Here is a 27,367-nt window from a genome sequence, read left to right as displayed (position 1 = left end):
GGGAAACAGACCTTGCAATGGTCCTGAATCCGAAGCTCATAACTGACATACGATACATAGTTAAGACGAAATTCAAGTGTTAAGGAAGAGAACAGAAGTGGTAGAGGGATTCGATTTGAATGGTCCAATCTCAATCTTTTTCCTTGCAAATTCTTTTTCAGATAATTGTTGCAGAAGAAGACGGAAGAAGTGGGGTTACGGTTTTGCGAAGTCACAAAATTGGTTTGTGGAATAAGAAAAAGGGTATAGATAAGAAGAAACTCCGCCTGAGACTATGAGGAGGGAAATTGGCGCGGCTGCGAGGAGACGACAATAACGATTTGACATTTTACGTAATTCCCGTCCTATCCCTCATTGGCAGTTTGGCAGTTTTGGCAGTTGGCGCTCAATTAGATTGGAATTATTTCTCTTCACGGTTCGGACCAGTGTGGGCCAAGCCAGCATAGGTAGGAAGATTTCTGTGATTATGTCACGTGAAGGGACGAAATAATGGATCCCGTGCATCAACTGTCCATTTCGTTTCGGTAAGCACAAGCCGGGTCATCATGGTTGGTTCAATTTAGAACCAAAATGAGGCCCTGCCCACATGCACCCTACATGGTTACGTCAATGTCCTCATTGACAAAATGGGGAAGGTGTTCATGCACACAATTGCACATGGCGAAAACCTACTTCAAATAGGATGCGGTGGGTTTTTAGTTCATTTCGAGTGTAGGGGTGTCAATCCGTTTGGGTTCGGTTTGGTTTTTCAGGTTCGGTATGGTTTTTAGGGAAATCGAAATCAAATCAATAAAGACTTTTCGGTTTCGGCCTAGTTTCAGTTTTCGGTGCGGCTTGAATTCGATTCGGTACCAGGTTTTTTTAAACAAGTTGGGTTTGGTTTGTGCCTTTTTTCTTCTCTTTCTCTTTTCAACTACATAAAATATTTCATTAGCCCCACACTTAAAAAGGAGATCAATGGAACAAGCATTTTACAAATAAATTCCCCTATTTTTATAACCTCATACTCATTGATTTATAACAATTTCCCTTACAACTATAAATTTGCTCACTAATATTGAAATCAATTCAATTACTCATAACCTAATACTCATTATTTTTTGTCGGTTTCATTCGGTTTGGTTTTCTATTTGTTATCGATCGGTCCGGTGTGGTTCGATTTTCAATCGGTCTTGTCATACCCCAGTCCAAAACCAATCCAATAAGAATCAGTTCGGTTTGGTCTCGGATTTTTTCGGTCTATTTCGATCGATCTTAACGGTTCGAGCTAGGATTTGACACCCTTAATTTCGACCCTTGCATTGTTTCCATTGCACGAAAGTACATTTAATCTTTCGTCAAAAAATATTAGGAGATATAGAAGGAGGACAGGTTGTGCCACCAAATGTGAAGCAGCACCCTCCCTTTGATGGATCTTTATCACCTCTAGTTCCCTGCCCGGTTCAGTTCCCCAGTTCCTCTAACAAGGGGGGATTGGAATGACCACCCTACCCTTGCCCAAACACTCTGCTTGGGTGGGGTCCACCACCCCCTATTAGAGGAACTGGGCCGGGCAGAAAACTGTAGGAGATAATTTTCCCCCTTTGATGGACTTCTATGTGAAATATGTGATGTCAAATGATGAGAGCAAGAGCATAAGTTGCCACCTGGCGGTCCTAACTTTGCGATGAAGACAAATGTCGGTCGCAATGACCAACCCCACATCCAATTTGAAGAAGCATGTATGGGTGGGGTGTCTTGCATGAATCCCCTCCATTTATTATTATTAAGATTATGAAAAATTGTCACTTCAAAGTCCAATGTAGATGAATTTATCCTAGTGACCCACCTAATCTTATTACATGGCAAAATGTTATGGTAATTCCAATCATTGGATAAAGGAAATTATCAACGCCACCCCTTGACGATTGCCTATATTTTAAGGCATACCCACTAACTATCATATTATCAGTGTCAGCAAGCTGCGAAGCTGGTGGGGTGGTTTGGGTGTGGTTGCAAGAAGAAGAAGAGAGATCGGCGTGGTTGCAGCAAGAAGAAGAAGAGAAGCTTTAGTGGGTATTATCTCATTTTCGGCCTCTTTTTATCTTGTAAGCGAGTAAAAAGAAAGAGAGATTAGCAGAGCTGGAAAAAAAATAAAGGATTAAGGGTATTTTGGTTAAAGGAATTTAAGAGGTTAACACCGTTCAAAAATGGGTAATGGTTGATATTATGGTAGTTAGTGGGTGTGCTTTAAAATATAGGTAAACATCAACGGGTGGCGTTGATAATTTCCCTTGAATAAAAATGGACTCTCTCGATAAATTATTTGTCAAATTTCAAACTCAAGTTCAACCATTGATTCCCCCGTGTGTTGGCATGTATGTCCATGTAAATTCATGCATGTTTATAGTACTCCAATCACTATTGTGCACTCTCCCATAAACTTGGACAAAACTCTATTTAGCTTAAGCTTTTCATGTGAGTAGTGGACCTTAGGGGTCTATCTATTTGTCCATAGAATTTGGGCACATCTACATGTCCCATGGTAGATCTTCGGGCAAACTAGAGAAACTTATCTAATCAAGTTAACCGTATATATTTTCTCATTTTTATTATTGTTATTATTAGGGAAATTAACTTTATGCTAGTGTCTAAAACTTAGCCTATATTTATTCATATTTCTCTATGAAAAACTTAAACCATGTTTTCATTCTTTTCATTTTCCCCTAAGTATTTAAAATAAGGAAACTCGTTCTCTACGTGGGATGCAGGGGCCACGCTGCATGCGCCAGCCAATGAGAACGCACATGGCAGCACAATGGGCGGTGGAATTTCCATCATACATGAGGGGCATGGTGGTCATTCCGTCATCCACTGTGCGTGGGCGTGGGCGTGGGCGTGGCCCCTGCGTTCCACGCAAGGTACTTTTCCCCTTTAAATAAACAGATCAACCCTAATGGCACGTTTTATACAATTTTTATTTCACTTCAATATTAAATGTACATGCTAAATATATGCTATAATATTCATGGGAAAAAAAGATCCCCACACCGACAGTATAATGATGTTTTCTCACACCCTCTCACATCTTGACTATATGAGTCCTACGCTAATACTCTTTCTTCCCTAACCATGTGGACTCCTATTGAACGTAACCATTTTTTGCACCGTGATTGCTTGATTGATGTAGGGTAGGAACTTCCATGGGGGGAATTAGGAAAGAAGTATTTCATGGGGAGCTTAGAAAAATATTGGTATAGTTTAGGGCAATGAATTTTCTCTTATTATTTTAAACATTATTATCAAGTATAAGGTTTGGAGGAAGATCGTCCAAAAAATTCATAGTTGAACACACCTAATTATGTTATGTGAAAGAAATGCATGGATTGTGTTTAAAATGTCAAAAATAGGTAGCACAACAAGAATCAGGGCATAAAAACAACTTCTAGGCCTCGAAATCAAGGTTCGAGTTAGTCGGGAGAAAATCCCAGGTTTCGACCGAAATATGATCGAAACCGAGATGAACTCAGTTTTTGACTGGTCGAAACCTGAGTCTTAGAACCTTGTTTGCAAGAATAAACCCAACCATAATGGTCTGGATCGTTTGACATGGTGTTGGATCTAACAACCCGCACTATATGTGCCATAAGGGCAACTGCATCGCTGGCCATACAAAATTGCCAGGTGTTTTGTTTCTTGTCTTTTCCCTTGCTTGTAGAGCAAGAAATCTTCATCGTATTGCCAAATGGGCTTTGAGCTATTCTCACCAAAGTTTCTGGGAGTCCTCAAGCCTCTTCTACATGGTAAATCAGTTTATGTTTTTGCCGAATGTGATTTAATAATTAATATACTTTACCCTAGTGGATTTGTGAAAAAAATAAAGGTGTTAGACAATCTCTCTCATTATCCAGAGATGGATATATTTTGCTATGGGTAAAATATATCTACTTGGTCGTGTTTTCTACGCCCTCTCACAGGGCACCATGAGATGACGTCTCTGCCTCTGGGTAGATACCTAGGTGTGCTCTCCCATGGGCCCAAATGCTTGTGTAGAGACAATGTGACCAAGTAGAGATCTATTGCTCATTTGTTATTTATGAATGATATGCGTAACAAACGCTCCTTACCATAATTTGAGGTACTAGTATCGTACTGGGCAATATGTACTGGTTCTGCAAGTGAGCGATCCTGTTACCGTGGTAATACTATATCGGTGACACAGTACGGACAATGGGTAAATTGGTCAAAAGAACTCATTTTTAAAAGAGAATCAGGGATAAATTTGTCCGATACAACCAATACCGATTCGATACCATATTGGTTTATGGGTTGACCGATACCCATTCTAATACCGTACACTAAAACCATACTCCTTACAACCCTATAACGAGATCTTTATCCTCTCAGGTTCCCTGCCTAGTACAGTTTGTCCGATTCCTCTCATAGGAGGGCGGAAATGATCACCTTATCCCCTGTCCGAACACACTACCCAAGTGGGGTCCACCTCCCTTTCATTAGAGGCACTAGGGAACTATACCGGGCAGAGAACTTGAGAGGATAATTTTCCTCCTATTACGTCTTCCTTCCGCATCCTCCTGACGGTGACAAGATACCGGAGAAGAGGAAAAATACAATATCTAATAGCAGCCGTTGGATCAAACTAACCTAAGCCCTTCGATTATTCGTCGTTACGATTCTATCGTAATCTACTATCGTTACACTTAAAAAGTGCAGATGCATTTAATGTGGAGGAGGGATCGATCATGGATTCATGGTCCGCAAAGGGTGGGTCTCCTCTCTTTTTTTTTTTTCTTTTCTTAGCATCCAAACATAGCCTTATTAGTTATCCGTTAATTATCACTGGGACCCTGGGGTATGGCGGTTGATAGCCATCTTCATCACTTAAATACCCAAAAACCAATCAAGATTTGATAGCTGTGAGTCCATATTGTAAGCCAGGTGTCTGTTGAAACCCTAATTACGCAGCTTCTGAAAGGAGTCTATTGGACATATAGTAGGTGAAACGTGTAAACGGCGAGACACGTAGTTAACAAAGCCACACGCCAAGGGAGAAGAGAAGCGGAAATTTTACAGGAAACCAGAGGTCGGAAGAGAAAAAACAGGGGCAAAAGGGTAAGAAGCAGGAGATCTTGCACAGGCGGCACAACTATAGTGTACACTGTCGGCCGCTGCGCTCATCTGTCCGACCTGGACATCCACCTCACTCTTCGTTTCTGTTTACGCCATGAAAACGGGTAACTCTCTCTTCTCTCTCTCTCTCTCTGTGCGCCCTGGAGCTTCTTGAATGTTAAAGCTGGGTTTTTTTTCTGTCGTTCTGGTGTTCTATTCTGCTTCTTCTTTTGTGTGTAGTAGGTTTTTTTTTTTGTTTGTTTGGGGGGGGGGGGGGGAGTGAGGGTTGTTAATGGGGTTATTGTCATTCCTCACCCTTGCAGGTAAGCAGTAGGTTTGAGTTTGTTTTGCTATTTAGGTTAGGTGGTCTGGGTTTCTCTGTTCTAGTTGTTTTGAATAATGGGTTTTTTTTTTTCTTACAATGTTTATAGCTGTTTGTTCTGTTTGGATCTCTGGATGGAGTCTGCTTTTGGAATTAGCCTGTCTCATGCCGAATTTTCCATTGTAGTGTGGGGGTCTTCTTTGGTCTTCGATGAACACGGAATTATTTATCTCTTGTTTTAAGAAAAACAATTTTGCTGCTATGGAGAGCCTTGAATTTATTTATCCATTTGAGTACTAGGGGTTGCTTGAATGTTTGGATTTCATCACTTATCTCTCCACCGTCACCCCCCCCTCCCCCCAGAATTTTATTTTTCTGGAATATATTTTTATGATGATTGTTGCATTGAGAAGGGTAATCTCAGACTGATATTACTTCACTGTATTGTGAAAATAATTTATTGGGGTTTGTATCAGCTTGAAACGTTCTATCATAAAGTAGGTTTTGTGATGCTGTAATATTTTCTGTTGTTTTTGTGATACCTAGAAGGATTGTAGTGGCTTGGTTTTTGATTAATAGATGAAAATATATTCTTTTTTATATACCCTTAAAGTAACATTCCATATCCCCTTTAATCATATATTCCTTGTTTTCGTGCATCTCATTCCTCTTATGTTTATTGAATTTGTTCACCTGTATTTTGGGGGACCAAATTTGAAGTCTAAGTTAATTACATAAAATTTTAAGATTCTGTAATGAGTTCTTGAAGCTTTCATGATTCAAAGGAATTTGGGGGGTTGCAATACTCCAAGGATTTAAAGAACCTCAAGGATTTAAAGAACCTAATTGATGGTACACATGATTTAGGGGGATTTTATAGAATTCCATTGGGACAATTATCAATTGTAAGGCTCCGCTAGTACCAAAAAAAGGTAAAAACTGTAAGTCTCCATTCCTTGATGTAAACTTGGAAGGGGTGACACTGGGAAGAGCTGAGCTCACAGTATTACTTAAACAAAGAGGCAATTGTTTTGCTCCTCTTATAACAGGCAGTTTTGAAATCTTTAATAGTTTAGAGCCCTACTTGTTGACATAAAAGGACTACAGGAGCAAAACATATAGGCAGGATTATTCAATTCAGAGCATGTTTTCAAAAGTCATATTTGGGAGTAATAAAAGCATGCACTAGATTTTGGATCTGCGTTTGACATTGTGGTAGCACCAACCAGTTCTAGCAGTCCACTTGGCAATTGAAAGAACTTCTGAGTTATAACAGGTTGTGTAGTTGATGCAGTTAGATGTTGGACAAATTATGAGTAGTAAAATTTTTTTAAAAAAAATAAAAAATAAAAAAATTTCGTATTCTTTATTTCCGTTGATCAGAGTCATAGGTAGAATTAGAGCTAGAGTTAAAGTCTATTTCACTTTTGTAATAGGATTAAAATTTCTTTGCTTAGTTCTGTATATCAGCTTGCAATCAATGCTTAATTTAGATTTGAAGAGTTGAATGAAGTTTTCTGTTTAACCTTCTGCCAAGAGCTGTGGTGCGCATCTCTGGTTCTCCCTCATCTATCCTTCTTCGTTTTCTTCTTCTTTTCCACATCTGGCCTACCTCTTTGAATTCCCTGAAGCTTTCACTGCTATCCCTTGTTTGCAGTGATACCTGCAACTAATCAAATAGGACTCGAACTCCGATCTTCCTTTAACAGTTCATCCTGAGATTTTGGGCGAAGGATATCCTTCCATTGCCGACCCGAAACATTAGGTCTAATCCTAAATCCTTTTCTGGTTGAGAGATAAAGACCTGCAATTAGAACTGAATCTGCCCTTTACGCCATTATCAATCTCAGCAGCTTATTTCACTTATAGTTGATTGTGGGGCATGCTGCTGATTGCATCCAGAAGGGTTCGGGATTGCGATCTACCACCTCAAATTTCAGGTTGATTAGCAATTAGCATCCATATGAAGGAGTTCCCTCAATCATACTGGAACCCTTTTTTTTCCCACTGGTTTTCTGATTTTGAGAAAAGGTTGAAGAAGATAATCATGAGTAGTTATTTTCTTCCCCATTTGTTTGATTTCCTACTTACCCCATTTTTTTTTACCTTTTATTCTCTCATGCCCTATGCTTTTATTTCATTTCCTAGTTTTCCCCTACCAAATAAATATAATTCTCTTTCCGTCCCATCTCTCAAGTAGCTCTTTATTTCATCTAGTTATTTACAATTCTGTCACTCCCCCTTCATAACTTCAGATTATTTATCAAATTGCCATTGTTTCCTTGTGTTTGGATTTTAATTGATTGGGTGGGCCCATAAGCAAACCAAATAGGGTATTTTGATCCGGGTTCCAGTAATGTAGAACTCGTGGCCTGACAAGAGTATAGATTAGGCACGACTGTTTTCCCTTTTGGAACAAATGATATATAGTCGCTTAGATTGAGATAAAAGGAAGAGAGATTAAATCAAGCAACTCAAGTCCGAGTAAAACTGACAACCCTAAATAACCCAAAATGATTATAGAGTTGACTAGATTTAAATCAAATGACACACAAAAGGACAAAATGGAAAAATATTAAAATTATCCTTATGGCTACATAAGAAAATTAAAAGTAGCAAAACTAGAACTTTTCTGATGCTATTAATCCAGTTGCCGCGTGCAAATTTTGACCCTCTGCGGCACTACATGTGTCTCATGACCTAGAAGGATCTCACGTAGGCCCCACAAAGATTCAATTCACTTTTGACTGAGTTCTATCTAATACATGTGAATATCAAAATCTCTAGCTTCTAGAGAAATTGAGCTGTTAATACAAAACCTATGGAAAGGTAGACAGTGTTGCAGGGAAGTGCTGTAGAAATTCAAGTGTGAAAATGTTGAACAATGGAAAATCATGAAAATGTCAAACAAAGTCATTGAGTTTAAATTTTGTGGATGAAATATCAAAGCTAGACTGTGGAGCAACCCTTTTAAAATCAACCCAAATAGTTTGGCAGAAGATGGAGGGTTTGTTATAAGTCTTCTACGTGTCTTAACCATATCAGTTTGGATTCACGGGGTGACTCCATCACTGTGGTTATGTAGACAAAATGCTGAAATGAATGACAACCCAACGGGTCGTCCTTCAGAAGGTTCCAGAAATTCTTGTGAATGCTCCATATAATATTCTGGAGACAAATCCTATATTATATTAATTTTATTCCTTTGAATACACCCCCCTCCCAAAAAAAAAAAAAAAAAAAAAATCCTCTAAACTCTTTGGCTATAGACAAGGATGGAAAGAACGTTCCTGACAAAAATGTCCTATTCACCCCACAAATTTATCAACAACAACTCAGCCTTATCCCAACTAAATGGGGTCAGCTACATGGATCCTAGCAAAGATAAAATAATATAAAAGTAAAAGCGCACAGTGACATCGTCAACAACTCAGCAAAATCCCACCTAAATGGGGTCGGCTACACAAATCCTTGCCCTCCAATCAGATCAATTCAAGGTCATACTTGAGACAAGGCCTTAACTATTCATGTCTTTCCTCACTGCTTACCCTAGGGTCATTTTAGGCGTGCCCCTAGCTCTTTTAGATCCTTCAATCTGGATCAAATCCCTCCTCCGAACTGGTGCATCCCAAGGCATCCGTTGGACATGGCCATTCCTATTCACCCCACAAATTTATCCTATGGCATAAAACATGCTATGACAAACCTATGGACCTAAATCATGGTCTGACTATGGAGTCCCTTATCATTCAACTTTCAGCAATCTTGTCCAAAATACGTTTTATGTTAGGAATGCTCTCCGACTTCTGCAACAGCTTCCAATGGAAGCCACTTGACCCAATACAAGATGCTGTCATTTTTTTGTGGGAAATATCTTTTGTTGTCAGTAAGTAGAACAATCTACACTTTATGACTGTTTTGTCTGGTCTAAATGTTATGTATTTACTGCAATCTGGTTGACAGGTGAACAATGTACTAGTAATCAATTGGATCTAAACTGAAAATACTAATGACGAATATGATCATTTCAGATGTTTCTTGAAATCCTTGTTAATCGAGATCTTCTGTTAAAATATTTAGTCTGAAAAGGCTGTAAGTGCATGAGCTACAGACCAAAATGGGCTCTGGGGATGAAAGTACACCTGCTAAGCCCTCGAAACCAACTGCTTCAACTCAGGTTGTCCCTCCCTCCCTCCGTCCTCTCTCTCAGGTTCTTTTTTTTTTTTTTTTTGACAATTCTCTCTTAATTTACAGGAGACACCTACAACGCCTTCATATCCTGATTGGTCGACTCCTTTGCAGGTTTACAATAAAAATATGTTGGGCTTAATTTTTTTGTTTGTATGGCTTCCTGAATTTGTTTATCTGGTACCTGTCTGAATTCTTTCAGTAGCTCACTGCTCAGCTTCTTGAATAGGCATACTATGGTCCTGGTGCTACTCCTCCCTTTTTCACCTCACCTGTTGCTTCTTCTCCAACTCCCCATCCTTATCTTTGGGGAAGTCAGGTGAACATCTCCTTTTTTCTGAGACTGTAAAGTGAAGTACATGCTTTTATGATTGTATGATTTAAGGGAATATGCATAATTATTTGCTTCTTTCCTCAAGCCTTTTCAGCATTTAATTTCACCATATGGAACCCCAATGCCATATCCTGCTCTATATCCTCATGGAGGACTTTATTCTCATCCAAACATGGCTACGGTGAGCATGGTCTCCTTTGCATTAATTTCCATTTTTCTTGTAATGTTATAATCTTATTTGATGCCTTAAATCAGAATCCATCTTTCCATAGTTGTGACGGTGTCTAGGCGATCCAACGCGTTGGAGGGGGGGCTAGACGCAGGGCGACACCAACAAGGTGCCCAAGGAGACCAATGCGCCTGAATGCCTAGGCAACGTCTTGACAACTATGCGTCATTCTCTCTCTCAATTGTGCCCCTTTCCTTTTCCTATTAAGATGAAATGTTGGAAGACTACTTCTCTAGTTCTTTTCTTTTCATTGACAGTTTGTTGAAAGGAGAATGATGGAAACTACATTATGCCTGTTGGAGGACACATGAATTTCTCACAATAATACTCGCATGTGATTCTCTAAACTTTTCTCTGTAGTCTCAGGGTGCACCATCAGCAACTGCAGATATGGAAGAAAAGGCCCCTAATGGAAAAGACCGGAGTTCAACAAAAAAATCCAAGGGAAGTTCAGGAAATACTGGTGGGAAGCCTGTAGGAAGTGGAAAGGCTGCTTCTTGCTCTGGAAATGATGATCCTTCGCAGAGGTAGTTTCTTTTAAACTTCTATATGACCATGCTTTAACTTACACTTCTATTTTACCATATTCTTTCTTATAAATTTTTGTAAGTTTTTCTGAGTTTCTACAAATTTATCAACTAACATTTTTCGGAATTACTTTCTTTGTAAAAATAAGCAGTGCTGAAAGTGGAAGTGAGGGTTCATCAGCTGCAAGTGATCAGAATACCAACCAGCAAGTATGCATTTGTTTTCTATTTAATATTCTTTTTTTTATTCCTTTCTTAAATAACTTTCCCAAGGGCTAAAGACATTGGCTGATATATCTGCCTTTGGCCAGGCTGTGCATACAAATCCTAATCCATGTTTTTAAATATCAGTAGAAGGGATCACTAACTCAGTCCACTAAATAGAAGAATGAGAGTTTTTATGCAGTTATGATTGTCCAATTGGGCCTCAAAAAGACTTTATTTTGGCCCATGATTGGGTTTTATGGACCTCGGGAATCTTATTTTTGGGTTTATTGATGTAATGGATTTCTTTTATAAGCCCATATTTGGGGTCTTATTTCTGTACACGGGATTAAGTATATTGATAAGATTGTGGGTCCTATGTGCTGTTAAGTTAGTTTAGTCTGGAAATTGTTCTTTTTAGTTTAAGTTTTTTTTTTTGTCTTATTGTTAGTCAGTAGTTTATGCTGTTTCAAGTCTTCCATTGCAAGTATTTGATATCTTTAAGTTAATTTTTGTTTAGGTAACTTGAAAGTATAGTTCTTTATTTGGTTTAGGAGTCCTAAAGTCAGTTTATTTGGTTTTTATAAATAGGGTTGTAATCCTAGGAATGGAAACTTAATTCGATTTAGTTAATATTGAGGTTCTTGCCTCTCTTTCTGTTCCTTCTCTCTCCTCTCTCTGTCTCCCCACGACTTCTCCCTTCCCCTCATCTTTGCGCTTCCCTTTCTCCCCTATCCTTGCGGCTCCGTTGCTAACAGTCTATTTCCTTCCATCTTACCACCAGATCCTCTGATCGATCTGCATTAATTTTCCTTGACTTGGCATTAGCCAAAGTTGGGAACTATGTGACAAATTTCCATCTGAGGACTTGGCAGCAGTTGCCAATACTCCAGCTGCTTTGGTGCTACAATTTGTTTCTCATGTTAACTTGGTGTTTCTTGCCAAATTATCAATATGATTTTTTTCTCTTCAGGAGCTTTCTGGGATTAAGAAGAGGAGCTTTGACCAGATGCTTGCAGATGGTACTATTCTCATCTGAACCATTTTCACTCTGCCTTTAATTAAATGTTTTAGTTTTGTTACTTGAAGAATTCTCTCAGGTGCAAATGCACAGAACACAAGTATGGCTCAATGCAGTGGTGCACCTATTGAATCATCTTTCAGTGCAAGGGGTCAACCAGCTGCAAATGTCGCAGTTTCAATGCCAGGGAAGTCTGCGGTAACTTTGCCTGTGACTAATTTGAACATAGGAATGGACCTTTGGAATGCATCACCTGGAGGTGTGCCGATGAAGACGAGACCAAATGCATCTGTTGGCTCACCAGCAGTAGTTTCAGCACCAGTGGTTGGACGAGAGGGGGTTGTAGCTGAACACATGTGGATTCAAGTAAGAGATTTCATTGCTGTCTTGTGCTCTTTATTTCCTTGTACTTTGACCGCCAAAGACTATATTATATATATATATTGCTGGCTCACAGTTTGGAGGTATTCTATTCTCCACCGTAAGTCAGTTTTCTTCTCTTCTAATTCTTCTTTTTCTCCTTCTCTCTTCTTCTTCTTCTTGTTCTTCTCCTATGCAGGCACTGTTTATTCCTGTCTTTGGCTCTATCACAGAGGCCTTCTAGAGAAACCCTATTTTTCAGTTCGAGCTTATCCAAGCAGTCATGTCTTTGATCTCTCTCTTTCTCTCTCTGTCTGTCTGTCTTCTCCCCCTAAAAGTGTCCATTACAACTGTTGGTGTATCCTTTACACATGATTCAACCACTTGTTCAACTTTACCTGATCTTTCCATCTGTTTTTGCTATCCTAGGATTCTTGTGGTGTTCTAAAAATTCTTTCTGACAGAATTTAAATCCTTTCTGCTCTTTCCATTCATCGATTGTAGCTGCTCTTGTTTTATATTTTTCGTTATTTAGTGGTTGCCCACAATTTTGCTCCTAATGTACCATTGGTCTTATTGGTAATCCATCAAAATTTCCCCTTCAATTTTAACGATATGCAATGATCACACAGGACTCTGAATGCATGTCTAAGCTCTCTCTTTTGCTCACCCTAGGGTAATTCTATGGGAACACTCTTTTCCTTCTGTCCCTCCTTATGGTGATTGAACCATTCTAAAGAAAATAGTGGCTTTAGGGTATCTCTTGCTTATCAATCTTAACCCCTCCTTTGGTTCTGCTGTATTGTTACTAACATTACATTTCATGTAATCTGTTTAAGATCAGCTTCCATGCAGTTTTCAATGAGCATTTGATCCCATCCTAACCCCTCCTTTGGTTCTGCTGTATTGTTACTAACATTACATTTCATGTAATCTGTTTAAGATCAGCTTCCATGCAGTTTTCAATGAGCATTTGATCCCATCCATTTCCTTCAATAAAAGCTGCATCGTGCACCGTGGAACCTCTGGCTGTTTATGCATACTCAGCACATCTGTAACTATTGTAAAGAGATAGGTGGTTAATAACTAATATTGATCATTGGTGTAAGCTTAATGTATTTGGAAACTTGCCAGTCTTGGTCCCAGCTGTTCAATCAAAGCACCAATTCCTTTGGCAACTTAATCGGTAGCCATATTGAGCACCCCTGTACACATCAACTTGTTGAGGTTTCAAGGTTTGCACAAATCTTTTGTCATTATTCTTCACTTCTAGTACTCTCAGACTCTTATTTGGGTTTGTTACTTCTGGTGGGGTCCTCTGGGCCAAACTCATTTTTTTCGACTAGTTTTCCATGGGGTGAATCCTCATCTATATAAGTGTGAATCAATGCTTATATGTATTCTAGCATAAGGCAATGGGTGAAATAATTTAGAACTGGCAGTTGGAGAATTTCGAGGTGCAGCTTTTACCTTCTTTCCAATCAAATAAAAAAAACAATAAAGGATTTCAAAGTGCAAATATACTTTGCATACTTGGAAGATGTGTGGCTTATTTTTCTTTGCCCTTTCCCTTTTCTGATTCCAATTTCATCTATACAGATTAGTGTTCTGATGGATGGACATGTTATAGGCTTTTCCCTTTTTAGGGTGTTTTTCTGATTTACATGGGACATGAGTGCTAGTTGTATTTAATATATGTGATTATTGCTCTTGTTTAACTTTAACCTATTCCACTGTGAGGGATATCAGCTGTTTTTGAGCACTTGAATCTCATGTTTTGAATCCTTTGTTTCGTGTATATTTTATCCCAATTATGTATTTTAGGGTTATATGGCATTTTCTATCCACTCTCCCCTGGGTTGTCCATAGCCATCTGTATTAAGCTTGAAAAGTTTGGAATTTTTTTTTATGAAGTCAGGACATAAATATATTGCGGTGCTGCTTTCAATGTTTACTTGGTTTTTTAATTTTATTGTGAAAAGTTTCCAGTGGCATAACTTTTTCTTGGGCAGGATGAACGTGAACTTAAAAGACAGCGGAGGAAGCAGTCTAATCGGGAATCAGCTAGGAGGTCAAGATTACGCAAACAGGTGTTCATTTATTTTTATGGTCTTATAATCTAAAATCTCCTCCATATGTGTTATATATATATATATATTTCATGAAAGTATATACATCATTGTTTACTTGTCTTTTAACTGCCCAGACTCTTCCCCCCCAATAGAAAAATCCCTCTCTTGTTATTTGTTATTTTTTTTTTAATGTATAGCATGGAAGAGAGAAAAAGAATGGTCCTGGAAAGGGGATAGGCCACAAAATATAATTGAGCCAATTTGAGACGATAAAGAATAAACTGTCCATCAGCACTTCTACATTACCTATATGTTACAAGTTACAACATTTAAATAGCTGAAATGTTATCTCATGAATATCTTTGAAAGAAATGAGTTGGTCTAGCTCTGTGGGGACAGAAAATTTCTCAGCAGCCTACAGAAATCAAGGACATATTATTTCTTGTTAGAGGGAAAAAAAACTTACTTCCGGGTGGAGGGCGGGGGGGGGGGGGGGAGAGAAGAAACTCGTACACACTCACAGCCACGCAGGCTCTCATACACAATCAATTCAAATCATATTTTTTCAATCTACCTTGTTAAAGTTTATTTATCGAGCATATAGGAGTCTAGGCTATCTTGATTAGAATATTCCTTATTCTAATCAAGATACCTACCTCCTATGCATCTCCCTTTATATTTATAATTAAAGTCAGTCCTAGTTTGTCTATGGTTAGTCTAGTCCTAGTCCTAGTTTTAGTTTGGTTTCTTATTATAACTATGTTTCTAATTTGTGATTCCTAGTAGGATTAGGAGTCTTTGGTTGTATTTTGATTACATATAAATAAAGACATTGTTGTTGGGGGGGTGGGGGGGGGAGGGACAGCTTCCTCAATTCTCTATCACAGGACTGTCCCCTTTTCCCTCCTCCATCTCTCTCGGACTTCTGGTTTTCTGGTTCTAAGCAGTTACATACCTCAATGAAGGGGATTACATCATATATAAATAGAAATAAAAGACTCCTAAAAATAAAGAATAACTCTCTAACTAGGAAACTTATTTAAATAAGGACACTAGAACAATGAGAAACCAAATATCCTACATAGCTAACTTCTAGAATAAACAGAATAAATAAACTAAAAGTCATTATTTCCCCAAATAACATAAATTCTTAAAATCCTACTAAATTCCAATTTCCAAAAACTCAAACTGGACCCAGTTCATCTCCATTTGGATACCCAAATGGGTTAGGGTCAATCCAAGGCAGTGCACTTGCATCAATTCCCCTGGTGTTGAGAAAAACTCGCCCACGAGTTTTGTAAAACTAGAGAATCAGCACCATTCAATCGGCATCCATAAATATCGACTTTGATGGGGTGATGATCCAGCGCATCTCATGATCAACCTTCATGATATTTTGATAGTCGTTAGCAAACGATGTCTCTTTGATGGGAATCTGATCGTTGGTTTCACAACTGAAATCGGACTGTCAATCAATTCTTCAATTGCAACCTTGATCGGACCGTGTACTTCACTTTGATCGTCGTTTTTGTTGTCCATATTTTCTTCCATATTTGATCCACCTTCTGAAGATTGGATCATGCTTGACACCTTATCATAGAAGGTGTCATTACTTTCGGCAAGCTCCCGAAAACCTTTCTTCAAATTAAAAAGTTCTGTTTGCAATTTACGGAACACATCACTAATTGAAAGGAGTAAATCGTATTGATCAACCTCCATGATGTTTTGGGTTTATGATAACAATGGCAGAATTGTAAATAGAGTGAAAATCATATTAAGGTGGCATTATCGTAATTATGGGTAGTACAACGATAACCAACAAGGGAGTTTTATGTATGGGAAAAGATAAAAAGGACAAAAAGGGCTAAGAAGAAAAGAAGGGGCAGTTTAGGAACATAGGGGAAAAATAAGAGAAGAGAAATAAAAGTGAATTGTTGGTGTCTCCTACTCAAAAAATAGAAATAGTGAAGGCCTTGACGCAAGGGAGACGATGCGAAGGAGGCGGCTTTGTGACTTGCGGAGAAGGATGGCTTCGATGCAAAGAAGCCGGCTGTGGTGTTCGAGTGCTACAAGGAGTTCGACACACACTTGGACTTCAACAAGGGACGATGACTTCGATGGAACCCAGGTATGTTTCCTTCATTTTGCTTTGGTTCTCTGCCTCTAGTTTTCTCTCTCTCTCTCTCTCTTGTCTCTCACGCTTTCTGTTTTCTTTCTTCACTCTTTCTTCTTCTTTTTTTTTTTCCCCGGTTCCGGTGGAACCAAGAAGGGGGAGGTGGGTTGGGGGGTTTTGGTAAGGGAATCGAAAGAGATGGAATTGGGGTTTGAGTTGAGGTTTGAGGTTTTGTTGGTGGGAATTGCAGGGGTGGGGTGGGTCGCTGGAATCGGCGGAAGGATGGGTCTAGGTTTTCAATTCGACCTCTGTTTCCACATAGTCGAATCTTTGTTTTTTCCTGTGGGAATCGCAGGGGTTGCTGTGGTTGGGGTTTCAATGGGGTCGAAGGAGAGGAAGAGGGGTAGTGGTGCTGCAGAAGATGGAAAGGAGATGGGGCACTGGTGTGACGGTAGAACAGCAATGGGGAAAAAGAATACAGGGAAGAAGGAGAATGGGGTAAGAGAGATTGATAGATATGGAGATCAATCCTTTGGCTCTGATACCAAATTGGTGGAGGGCTGGTAAGGAGTAAGAAGAAATCTGAATAGGGTCTCAGAGTTACAGAAGGTGGGGGGGGGGGGAGAGAAGAAAATCGCATACAGGCTCTCAAACACAATCAATTCAAATCATCTTTTTTCAATCCACCTCAATGAAGGGGATTACACCGTATATAAAGAGAGATAAAGGACTCCTAAAAATAAAAACCAACTCTCTAACTAAGAAACTTACTCAAATAAGGAAACTAAGAACAATTGGGAAACCAAATATCCTACTTAGCCGACTTCTAAAATAAACAGAATAAAATAAATTAAAAGATATTATTTTCCAAAATATCATAAATTCTTAAAAACTTACTAAATTCCAAAAACTCAAACTAGACCCGGTTCATCTCCATCTGGATACCAAAATGGGTTTGGGTCAGTTCAAGGTAGTGCACCTGCATCACTTCTATTTTGAAAACCATCAACTTCGTTCCTCCTTAAATATAGCATATACTGGAAAAAAAATTCATGGTTTTAATTGACCTGAACCAGAATTAAATCTTTGATTTATAATGGTCACATCTATTCTGCTTATTGTATTGACCTGGCTTCTAATTTATCATGTATGCTTATGCTGTATGATCATGTGTGTTAGCGTTTAGCCTTATTTCAAAATTTCAACCAGTTTCATATGCTGAAGTAAATAAACATTTTCTCTTTCTTTGATGAGTGACGAGTCACGTGTAACGAGCTATGCTACCGAGCCTACTACAACTACTGTACCTATAACCAACATTTGCATCAAATAACATGCAAGTTGTTTTACTGGATCGTTTCATTTGTTGGAATGCTTGTTGGTTTCATAGTGGTTTTTAATTTGGTGGTAATGGCGAGGAAATTCTTGTTCCATACATTTGATCATTTAAAGAATGTTGAAAGTCAGATCTTGTCCATTTTAATATCCTAAGATTCTAGGATATGCTCTTCTTATGTGTAGGTTTTTTATTTTTATTTATTTTTTAAATCTGAAAATTAGCTGACCCCATTTAGTTGAGATAAGGCTGAGTTGTTGTTGTGTATTTTTTAAATCTGAAACAGTGGAGCTGTGGAGGGTTTGGAACCCTCCAGAAAGGCGAGAAAAACCTGAACAAAATGAGGGGCATGTCAGATATGGTATCCCATCAAAGAAAGAAGGGCAGTGGATTGTGAATCCACCATGCACGGGTTCAATTCCTGTCGTTCGCCAATTTCGCCCATCTGATCTCCTTTTTTTTCCCTTTTGTAAAGGCGAAGAAAGATATTTTATTTTCTCTCCTATTTAGTACGGTGACAAAAAATCAAACTATCATTATATTTATTCCTTTTTCTACTTCTTCCAAGTGCAGGATAACCCCAAGGGGTTGTGGGTTTTAAACTACCAATTGGGGCCCTCCCTTCACCAATCCCATGGGGATGGTCTACTAGGTTCATAACTACTACTCTTACTAAAGGACGCTAGCCTAGCCAACACTTAGATCCAGCTCTACCCAAAATTTTCTGGTTTACCCCAACATTACCCACCTGTCCTTGTTTGAAATCTAAGTTTTTGGAATGCTCCAAATTTTACTTGAGCATCCAAATCTGGGTCAATCCCAGCATAAAGTCTCTGAACAAGGTTCTAACACAGTAACACCATGCCAAATGTGTCTGAAAAAGAAGTGCAGCAAAAGAAACATGCCCAAGAGTAAGCCAACCCCTTGGACTGCTACAAAAAACACCATTGGATTTCATGGTAGCACGATCTAATTCAAAATTTCACCCAATTGATAGTGTCTAGTAAACAGATTTCCTTTCTGCTGCTTCGTCAATGGAATTAATGGCAGGCTGCCGAAAGAGTCAATTGTTAGAGCGGGCAATACAGAAACCACAGAAAGAGAGAGAAGCGGGTGCCTAAGTCATGCACAGTAGAACGAAGAGAGAGAGGCAGGGGCCTAAGTTATTTGCTACGCTTTAGCATTGGCTTCAATGCTTCAACACTGAAGTATTGAATGCTGAAGTACAGAAGATTTTCAGGTTTTGTGAATTACAATCAGCTCATTAGTTTTCAAATGAAGTGATAATTTGCTAGCCTTCCGTTTCTATAATATTGATGTCCAAGTGTTGCCTTATGACATGTTTGAGACTTGCATCTGCTTATGACTTGTGTGTTGGATCTTTTGGAGTTCATTAGTGCCTTCTAAATTTGGGAGTGGTTGGGGGATTCAGATATCAAACCCTTAGTTTGATTGTGAAAGGTGAACTATTTTAGTTTCATGAATGGGTGGATAAGTTTAAGGAAGTTAAATGGAAAAGTAAGGGGTAGAATCAAGAGAAATTAAGATAATGGTGGTGGCAAAGATTGCCTTTAGAAGAAAGGTTTAATTTATGGATGGATGATATGTTTTATATTTTTTATGATGGTAATTTCTAAATCAATATTGAGGAAATGCTTCCAAGTGGCCAATATGTTGGGGGGAGATTCTAAGGGAGCAGAAATCAAAGAGCAGTTAGGTAAGAGCGGCATCTAAGTAAGGGGATTTAAAACTTTGGTGCTATCTTATCAACAATTGCCTAGGGCTTAAAAGAATAGAAGACTTTCTTTTGGTGATCTCCAACATTCTTTCATTAACCTGTTCATTGGAGATACTCTGGAGGAGAAGATAACCTCCATCACAGTGATTTTCTCTTGCAAAGATTCTTGAAATTTGTTCTTTTCTTGTATTTTTCGTTTTGGTGTTTTGCTTTGTTTTGTATATATTTTATTTTTTTTGGGGGGGGGGGGGTTGTTTAGGTAGTTACCGGATGTCGGGAGTTTTTTTATATATGGCTCTACCCTTATACCATTAGCAAAAGTGAGAAGAACTAGATCATTTCGTTGGGTGTTTTTTCTTCTGATTGACTGTCAACTTAACCGAAATGTAACTGGTAAATGCTTGAAGCTTTAGTACTTCCCAAGACTTCTACTTTTTGTAACTTTGTATTGCCAATTTGCTACATGCTGAGAGCCTTGAAGCTTATTGTGTGTGTGATGAATTTCCTCCTCTGTTCTTCCAGGCTGAATGTGAAGAGCTACAATCAAAGGTGGAGACACTGGCAAATGAGAATCACACACTTAAAGATGAGCTGCAAAGGCTTGCTGAGGAATGTGCAAAGCTGACATCTGAAAATAATTCCATAATGGTTTGCTTTACGTGCTTCTGTATTTATACCCTCTTTTTTTCTTTTCTTTTTTTTTTCTGGTTTCTTGGTATTGCCTTTTTTCCAATTACGTTTCTTGTTAGCTTAGTCTTATGTTTCTCTCTTTCTGGTTAGATTGATTGTGCAGTACTCATTATAAACATTGTGAGACTAAACTCTTACCTAAAGCTTCATGTTTCAATTGTCTCACACATCTGTGTATAACTTTTGAATGTGGATTCACCGTTGAATAAACAACAACACGAAGACGATGAAGAAAGGAAAAAAGTTCAAGTGGTTTCTTGGGAAGAACTATACGTAGGTTACTTAATTGAATGGAGGGCTGATGTGGCCGTCCCCACTGCTGCATAGATATATGTCTGACCCACAGGATTGGTCACATGTCAAATTTTGCGGTTGAGTTCAACTCAACGGACACCTTATTTTGGACTTATTCCCTTTGTATTACTGGCCATCCAATACTTTTGCAGCATTTTTCAAACAATTTTTGACTTTTCCATCATGGTTTGAAGTTCTGTTTTAGTTTATGATGAAAAACTCTTTATTACAAAAAGGAAAAGTCAAGCTTCAATGACATGAAAATAAAAAACAATGAGTGTAAGTGAACATTCACTATGCAAAGTTCACCAGTTGGCACATGCCAAAACATTGTGGACATGGGTGGCTCCATGTTATAGAGGATCATGCACCCATCTCATTGGTAAAGTTTCACCCGGTATTGATGCAGATCCAAGCATCCACGAGCTGAAGAAGCCACCCTAATCATAGGGTCTTAGCTAGGAGCCTTAGTTATTTTAGCCTTAGTTTATTTTCTGTTTTCTATACTTAGTTATTTTTTCCAGTTCAATTGTAAACTTAAATTGAACCCGTTCATATTTGGTTCAATTTAAGTGAAATGATCCTATTGGCTGTTAGGATCTTATATCTTATTGGTTACTTAGGAATCTTCTTAGTTTAAGTGTTTTAATTGTTTTTAAGTTGTTTATCCCTACCTCTCCACGATTTCTGAAAGGAGAGAGAATCAGATTTGTATTAGAAATTAGGCCTGAAGCCTATTATTTATAATAAAACGTGGGAGGCTCCCCCACAGAATTTTCAGACTTAAAAATCATTTTTTATGCTGCTGCCATGAATGCTGCGGCTTGCTCTTTGAGAGTGTTCCTTGTGGGTAATATCAAGGAGGCCTTGTGAGTCATATCAAGGTGGAAGGGATTGATGGACTCCGATCGACTCCTTGCATCGGTTAACATCGGGAGGTCCTGCTCAAGCTCATCTTCAAGCTGCCATTGAAGAACCTACAATCCAGTAAGTTATTTTACTGTTTTAGCATTCCCCTTCTTCTTCTAATCTTCCAACCTAAGTTTCCATTAAAACACATCGATCCCCATTAAACCCTAGATCATCTAAAGTCTGTCCAGCACAATTCCTTCATTAGAATCCACCCAAAACCGGATCATAGCTCCTGTATACCACACCCTACACTCGACCTAGTTCCCAGCCCCATCTATCCATAAAAGCCCTAATTTCCTCTCACCATCATTGAAACCCAAAACCCTAAAACCTGCCCAGACCTAACCAGCCTATAGAGTTCAACCATATTACACTCGAACCTTCCCCATACTGCCCTTACCACTCGGCTAGAAGCCCTGTCCAGAATTCCCCCTCCAAACCCTAAATTCATTTCTTTTCCTGTTGGAATATGTAATCCAGAATACCGTGGGGTATTTTGGCCTTTTTCGGGTAGTTTTATTCTTCTTATGTTATTAAGTGTAAGTGGGCTCTTCTTATGTTATTAAGTGTTAGTGGGCTATGTGGGTTTTAATCCCACATCACCTAGTTTAGTCTCTTTGTAATTTCCCCTCTATTATAAATAGAGGGGCTTACCTATCAATGAATACAACACATTATTTTCTCTCATTCTCTCTTTCTAACCCGCGATTCTGCCAACATGGTATCAGAGCAGGTGATCTAGGTTAGAAAGAAAAAAAACCCTTATTCTCTTCAATCAACTTCTCCCTTCTTCTCCCTTTTTCGGCTTCTCCTTCTTCTGGTTTTTAGCCTTTTTTATCTTATAAGAGGGTAGCACTAATAAGGAAAACCTAAACCAATGATTTAGTTGCTGCCCTCCCACAACCAACCTATCTCTTTTTTACAATTTTCAGCTCTTCCGCTGAGATGAGTTGATCGATTGCTGAAGAACCTTGGGCTGTATTTGCTGCTGAAAAACCTGGTTTCGTTGAAGGTGCAACCAATTTTTTTTTTCTCTCGATTTGCCGTTGATCGAGGGGCTGGAGTTCAGGACTTGCCCTATTTTTGCTCGGTATCTCTTTTCTTGTCGTGAGGAAGATCTCTGATTTCTCTTTCAGAGCTATCGTTCTATTGTTGTTGTCGTTTGCTGGAGTCGATTGAAGGTGTTGCTCTCGATTTGAATCTGGAGAATCCATAAATTTGGTTTTGCTGCTATCTATTTGCTGACAACAGTATCGATTTGCTGATGGTTTCGATTGGGAACCTTCTTGTTGTTTCTCGGCTCTATCGAAGGTTCCCGCTGGTTTGGGGTGTTGAAAATTTTCTGCTGCCTGGTTCGATTGCTTCGAGTGATGGAGTTGAAGGTGTCTACTTGGTATTGATCTATTCTGCCTCAGTTTCTTTTAGATCTATCACATCAGCAACCTTCTTGCGATTTGGGTTTTCTCCAAAAACCTGATCTCTATCGATCTCATCATTGGCTCATCTTCTGGAGCTGCCTTTTGGAGGATATTTTGAACTACCAGAGAGAGTAACTCGATTACAGTTTGGGGCCATTCTGCCGGCTGGTTTGTGAGATTTGATTAAATCTCTATCTGCTATTTTTTCTGCTGATGGGACTAAGTTTTTTCTGGTTGGTCGATTCATGTTCTCCTTCACTCGATTTTTTTTCTGCGAGATGGTATTTGCTTTTGTGGTCTGTTGTTTTTGTTGAGTCTAGAGGTTGAAGACAATACTTCCGCCTCTAATTCACGCTGGAGGTTGGAGATGGTGCTGCTAATTCTTGGTAGAAGTGCTGCTAGTTCTTGGTTCATTGATTTTCTGTTCTTGATAAGGTATTCTTGTTGAGATCATGCACCATGATGAGTTGCTGTTGCCGCTGCCGCTGGTTCCTCTTCTTCCCTGGTTTCCGCTGCCCAGCTTTCCCTGGTTTCTCTGTCGTAAGGTTGAAGACAACCTTCGTAAGTTGGTTTCTTAAAACCTTATTTTGTGATTTCCCATAATACGCTTCTCTCTATCTCTTAGTATCTTTTATCCATTTTTTACATTCCTTTCCTACTTTACCCTTTCTAATAGGGAATTAAATTATTTTCCAAATCTGTCCTTGCACAATACATACTAAATCCCACTTGTGTCCATTCCCCAATTTGACTACCTAATTGACCCCTTGCAAAATTCTGGTTATTTACGGAACTGCCATTACTTTTTAATACATTCCCCTATTTGACTACCCAATTGACCCTTGAAAATTCTGGTTTATTACTAGTTTGCCCTTTGGCTTGGATTGTATTTAAAAGTGGATTTCCACCAAATTACAGCCATGCCATCCTTTTTTTCCAACACCGTTCCATTTCAATAATTCTAATTCCCTTCATATCCCATACCTTTGGTATTTACCCATAACACCTTTGGCAACTTCTGGTAAATTACAATTTTGCCATTCCTTCCTTTTTAATTACCCATAGCACCTTTGGAAAATTCTGAAAAGTTATGTTTTTGCGGTTAAACCTTACATCATCTCCATTATTTGTTCACGTGTATTACTACACGTGAGGGGGGGATTATGTACAATACACCTGCAGACATTGCAGAACGCAGAACTTGCAGGAACATTGGTGCAAAATATAGAAGATCAGTTTTCTCCACCATTGCCATTGGGTATCCTTTGTTATTGGGTTGAATTTGCCGTAAGGGGGAGATTGAAGTATTGAAGAGTATTGAAGATATTTGGTTGTTGCCTATTTGAGGACTTTCAGTTGGGTTGATACAGTTTTTTTTCCGCTGCCTGATTCAGTTTGTTTTCGTTGCTTGCTACTCTAGTTATTTCACTTCAAGATTCTCTGTCACTATGACAATCTGAGATTCATCACTAGATAGCTATTGAAGATTGTTGAAAGGTGCCTTTTTTGGAAGACATTCCAGTCCCGGTTTGCTGATCATGTTTGTCCAAGTTTTGAAGATCTATTTTTTCAAGTTCTTGAAGGTTTATTTGGGAGTTGCATTCATATGTCAAGCTGGATTCTGCTGCAACTTAGTTTTTTCCCATTTTGTTCAAGCTGGGCATTAGTACCTTGTATGCGCCAACTTGAGGGGGAGTGTTAGCATTATTATGAGTTATTTTTTCTTTAGTTCAAGCTGGATCTTCTTTCTTTACTTATTTGTATAATCCAGCTTGAGGGGGAGTGTTGGAATATGTAATCTAGAACACCGTGGGGTATTCTAGCCTTTTTGGGGTAGTTTTATTCTTCTTATGTTATTAAGTGTAAGTGGGCTATGTGGGTTTTAATCCCATATCGCCTAGTTTAGTCTCTTTGTAATTTCCCCTCTATTATAAATAGAGGGGCTTACCTATCAATGAATACAACACATTATTTTCTCTCATTCTCTCTTTCTAACCCACGATTCTGCCAACACTAATTCCCAAAACCCGATACCCTAACCCAAATTTTTTTGGAATTTCAATTTTCACTTAAACCTAATAAAACCTATATCATTAGCTTCCCCTAGACCTGCCTAGCTTTATCATCAATCAGACCTACCCATTACCATAACCCTAACCCTAAATCTGACCTAATTCCCCAAGTCTGCCCATTCGGCCAGTTGTTTAGGGAGATCCTGGTTCACTTGGCTCCTAGTAGACCTTTGTCTATCTAGGACTACATTAGGTATGATTTTGAAATAGGGGTTAAGACATGGTTCAAAGTCATAGAAAATTACTTTCGACCCAAAAAAGAAGTAAAAGTTCGACAAAATTATAGAATATCACAAACCTCTATTATTACAATTAAGGTCAATGGTATGTTTGAATATTTTATAACTTTGGACACATTTTGTACCCCAAAAGTATCATTTGGGTTGAAATTTGACCAATGAAATCAGGTGAGGGATCTTTATCCTTTATAACATGGACCCACCCAAATATCCACCAATTACACAATTCACTGACCATAGTGAACATTAAAACACTTGCTCCTCTTCTTGGGTTGAAAGTTTAAGGCACGAGTTGAGGGTGATGATGGCTACATATGTACAAAATTGGATGTCAACTAAGCTTCCATGCAGTTGATTCCTGATCCACTTAGAGAAGCTTGTCTCAGTGCCATACCTAGGTAACTGTCCCTAATAATAATAACAATCAAGTAGTATTATTATCGTTCTCATCATTATTATTAGATCTGTGGACAGCCTACCTACATTTCTTTATATGGATTGCACACCTAGTTGTGCCATGTGGAAAGATGATGTTGAAATTTTGAGTGTTGGATATCTAGTAAACAGTCTGGATTAGCCACATGTCAAATTTCAAGCTCTAATTTAATCATTTATGCCTATGCGTCCCTGGTGGAACATGAACACTCATGGTAGTCCTGATTTTTTCAATGCTTTATTTTGTCATATGTGAGAATTTCATTTGGGCTGAAACTTGACATGTGAGCAAGGGACCTTCAGGTCTACCTGCCCGATCTGACTTCCACTTGGCACAAATAGGCATGCCATCCACATATAGTTACGTTATGTGGACAGGCTGTCTATGAATCCTTGGTCCTATTATTGCCGATGGACATAGAGTGACCCTGTCTAATACCATTTTTCCCCCCTACAAGATAAAGGGCTGATGTGGAATACATTACTGTGCACAAAACTGTTCCCTTTCTATTATTATGAATTAATAACTTTAATTCATTAACCTAAATATGTTTTGTTTCAAGGTTTTACGTTCTGGTCATTCTAGTTATTTATGTTTCTGAATGCATAAATTCCCTCCACTAATTATTGGAAAGACCGGCCAATATATTTATGGACCCTGTTATTTGTTAAGGATTGCTTCCACCTTGCAGAAGTAATGTTAAAGCCAAAAGCTTTAATATTTCAAATGAATGCAAGGGTTTCCAGACTTGGTAATTTTGTTACTATATATTTTAGGTTTTTACAGTGTTCTCTGAGCAAGTTTGGGTTAGTGAATTTTTTTTTTGACTGGTCCAATTGATGGGCCACTGCCTGCTTTTGTGATGATATTACGTGAAAATTGCATTGAATGGATGATGACCTACCTTCCAATTAGTAATCTTGTGGACCATGAAAGCAGATTGTCTTTTTCTTTTTTGTCTGCTCAGAGTTGATAGTCATTGGTCTCGACTTTCACCAGCATGTAATCTGTCAGAGACTTGGTGGATTGTTAGTTCAAGGGGTGGCCCCTTGGACAATCTTAGAGAGATGGTTTGACTGATAACTTCTTGCTGTCAGCAAGAAACATAAACAAGGGTTGTCCCCAACTAATACTGCCTTCACCCTGAAAAATCACTACCTTCAGATTCTTTAGGCTCAAGGAGATTTAGTTTTTAGATGTCAGAAAGCCATTATTGTGATTATTGATTAGGCTGTTACTGATAGTGATGATATGCTGGAACAGGAGGAGCTGACTCGTTTGTATGGACCAGATGCAATAGCTGCTCATCTGGAAACTATGAATACAAAAATGGTTTTCAAGTCTAGTAATGGCGAAGGAGATAGCAATGGACAAGATCTTTCAAGGGAAGATGAGACAGATTCTTGTCAGAAGGAAGGGAATGTCTTCATTTCTAATGGGAAGCTTGATTCAGGTTCTAATTGAACACAAGATCTCTTTTTAATAACAGTACTAATTCATAGTCTTAACCCTTTGTTTTCTGTCTACTTGACATCTTTTATGAACCTAGAATCTCATCAAATCCAGGAATCTGTATATGTAAATTGCTGTAAAATCTGAGGATTAGGTATTATACTGCTCTGGCTATATGACAAGTTCCCTTTCATGGATACCTTCTGTGTTGACAATTTCAAGTAACTTTAGTCCTTAGCCTGGGTGTGTGTCTCCAAACTATTAGGACTCCCCAATGAAAGGATGATTGGCAGTGATTGAA

The 27,367-nt window shown here is 38.7% G+C and overlaps 1 protein-coding gene across 8 annotated transcripts; it reads left to right on the top strand.

Moving 5' to 3' along the window:
• Positions 1 to 5,141: 5,141 nt before the first annotated feature.
• LOC122662596 (G-box-binding factor 1-like) lies at positions 5,142 to 27,367 on the top strand. 8 transcript variants are annotated; one of them, XM_043858270.1, is made up of 12 exons: positions 5,142 to 5,234; positions 9,463 to 9,608; positions 9,686 to 9,733; positions 9,849 to 9,938; positions 10,048 to 10,134; positions 10,543 to 10,709; positions 10,862 to 10,919; positions 11,887 to 11,935; positions 12,014 to 12,300; positions 14,307 to 14,384; positions 20,076 to 20,201; positions 26,878 to 27,367. In XM_043858270.1, the coding sequence occupies exons 2-12, from the start codon at positions 9,549 to 9,551 to the stop codon at positions 27,076 to 27,078; spliced, it is 1,251 nt and encodes a 416-aa protein (XP_043714205.1). In that variant the 5' UTR covers positions 5,142 to 5,234; positions 9,463 to 9,548; the 3' UTR covers positions 27,079 to 27,367. The 8 variants fall into 8 exon arrangements, with proteins under 8 accessions (XP_043714205.1, XP_043714204.1, XP_043714202.1 ...); XM_043858269.1 differs by having other exon boundaries at positions 10,039 to 10,134; positions 10,549 to 10,709; XM_043858267.1 differs by having other exon boundaries at positions 10,039 to 10,134.

This window comes from Telopea speciosissima, chromosome 5, assembly GCF_018873765.1.
Source record: "Telopea speciosissima isolate NSW1024214 ecotype Mountain lineage chromosome 5, Tspe_v1, whole genome shotgun sequence".
NCBI classification, from domain to species: Eukaryota; Viridiplantae; Streptophyta; class Magnoliopsida; order Proteales; family Proteaceae; genus Telopea; species Telopea speciosissima.
The sequence above is the reverse complement of the archived record's forward strand: the minus strand, read 5'-3'. Positions and strand labels throughout refer to the sequence as shown.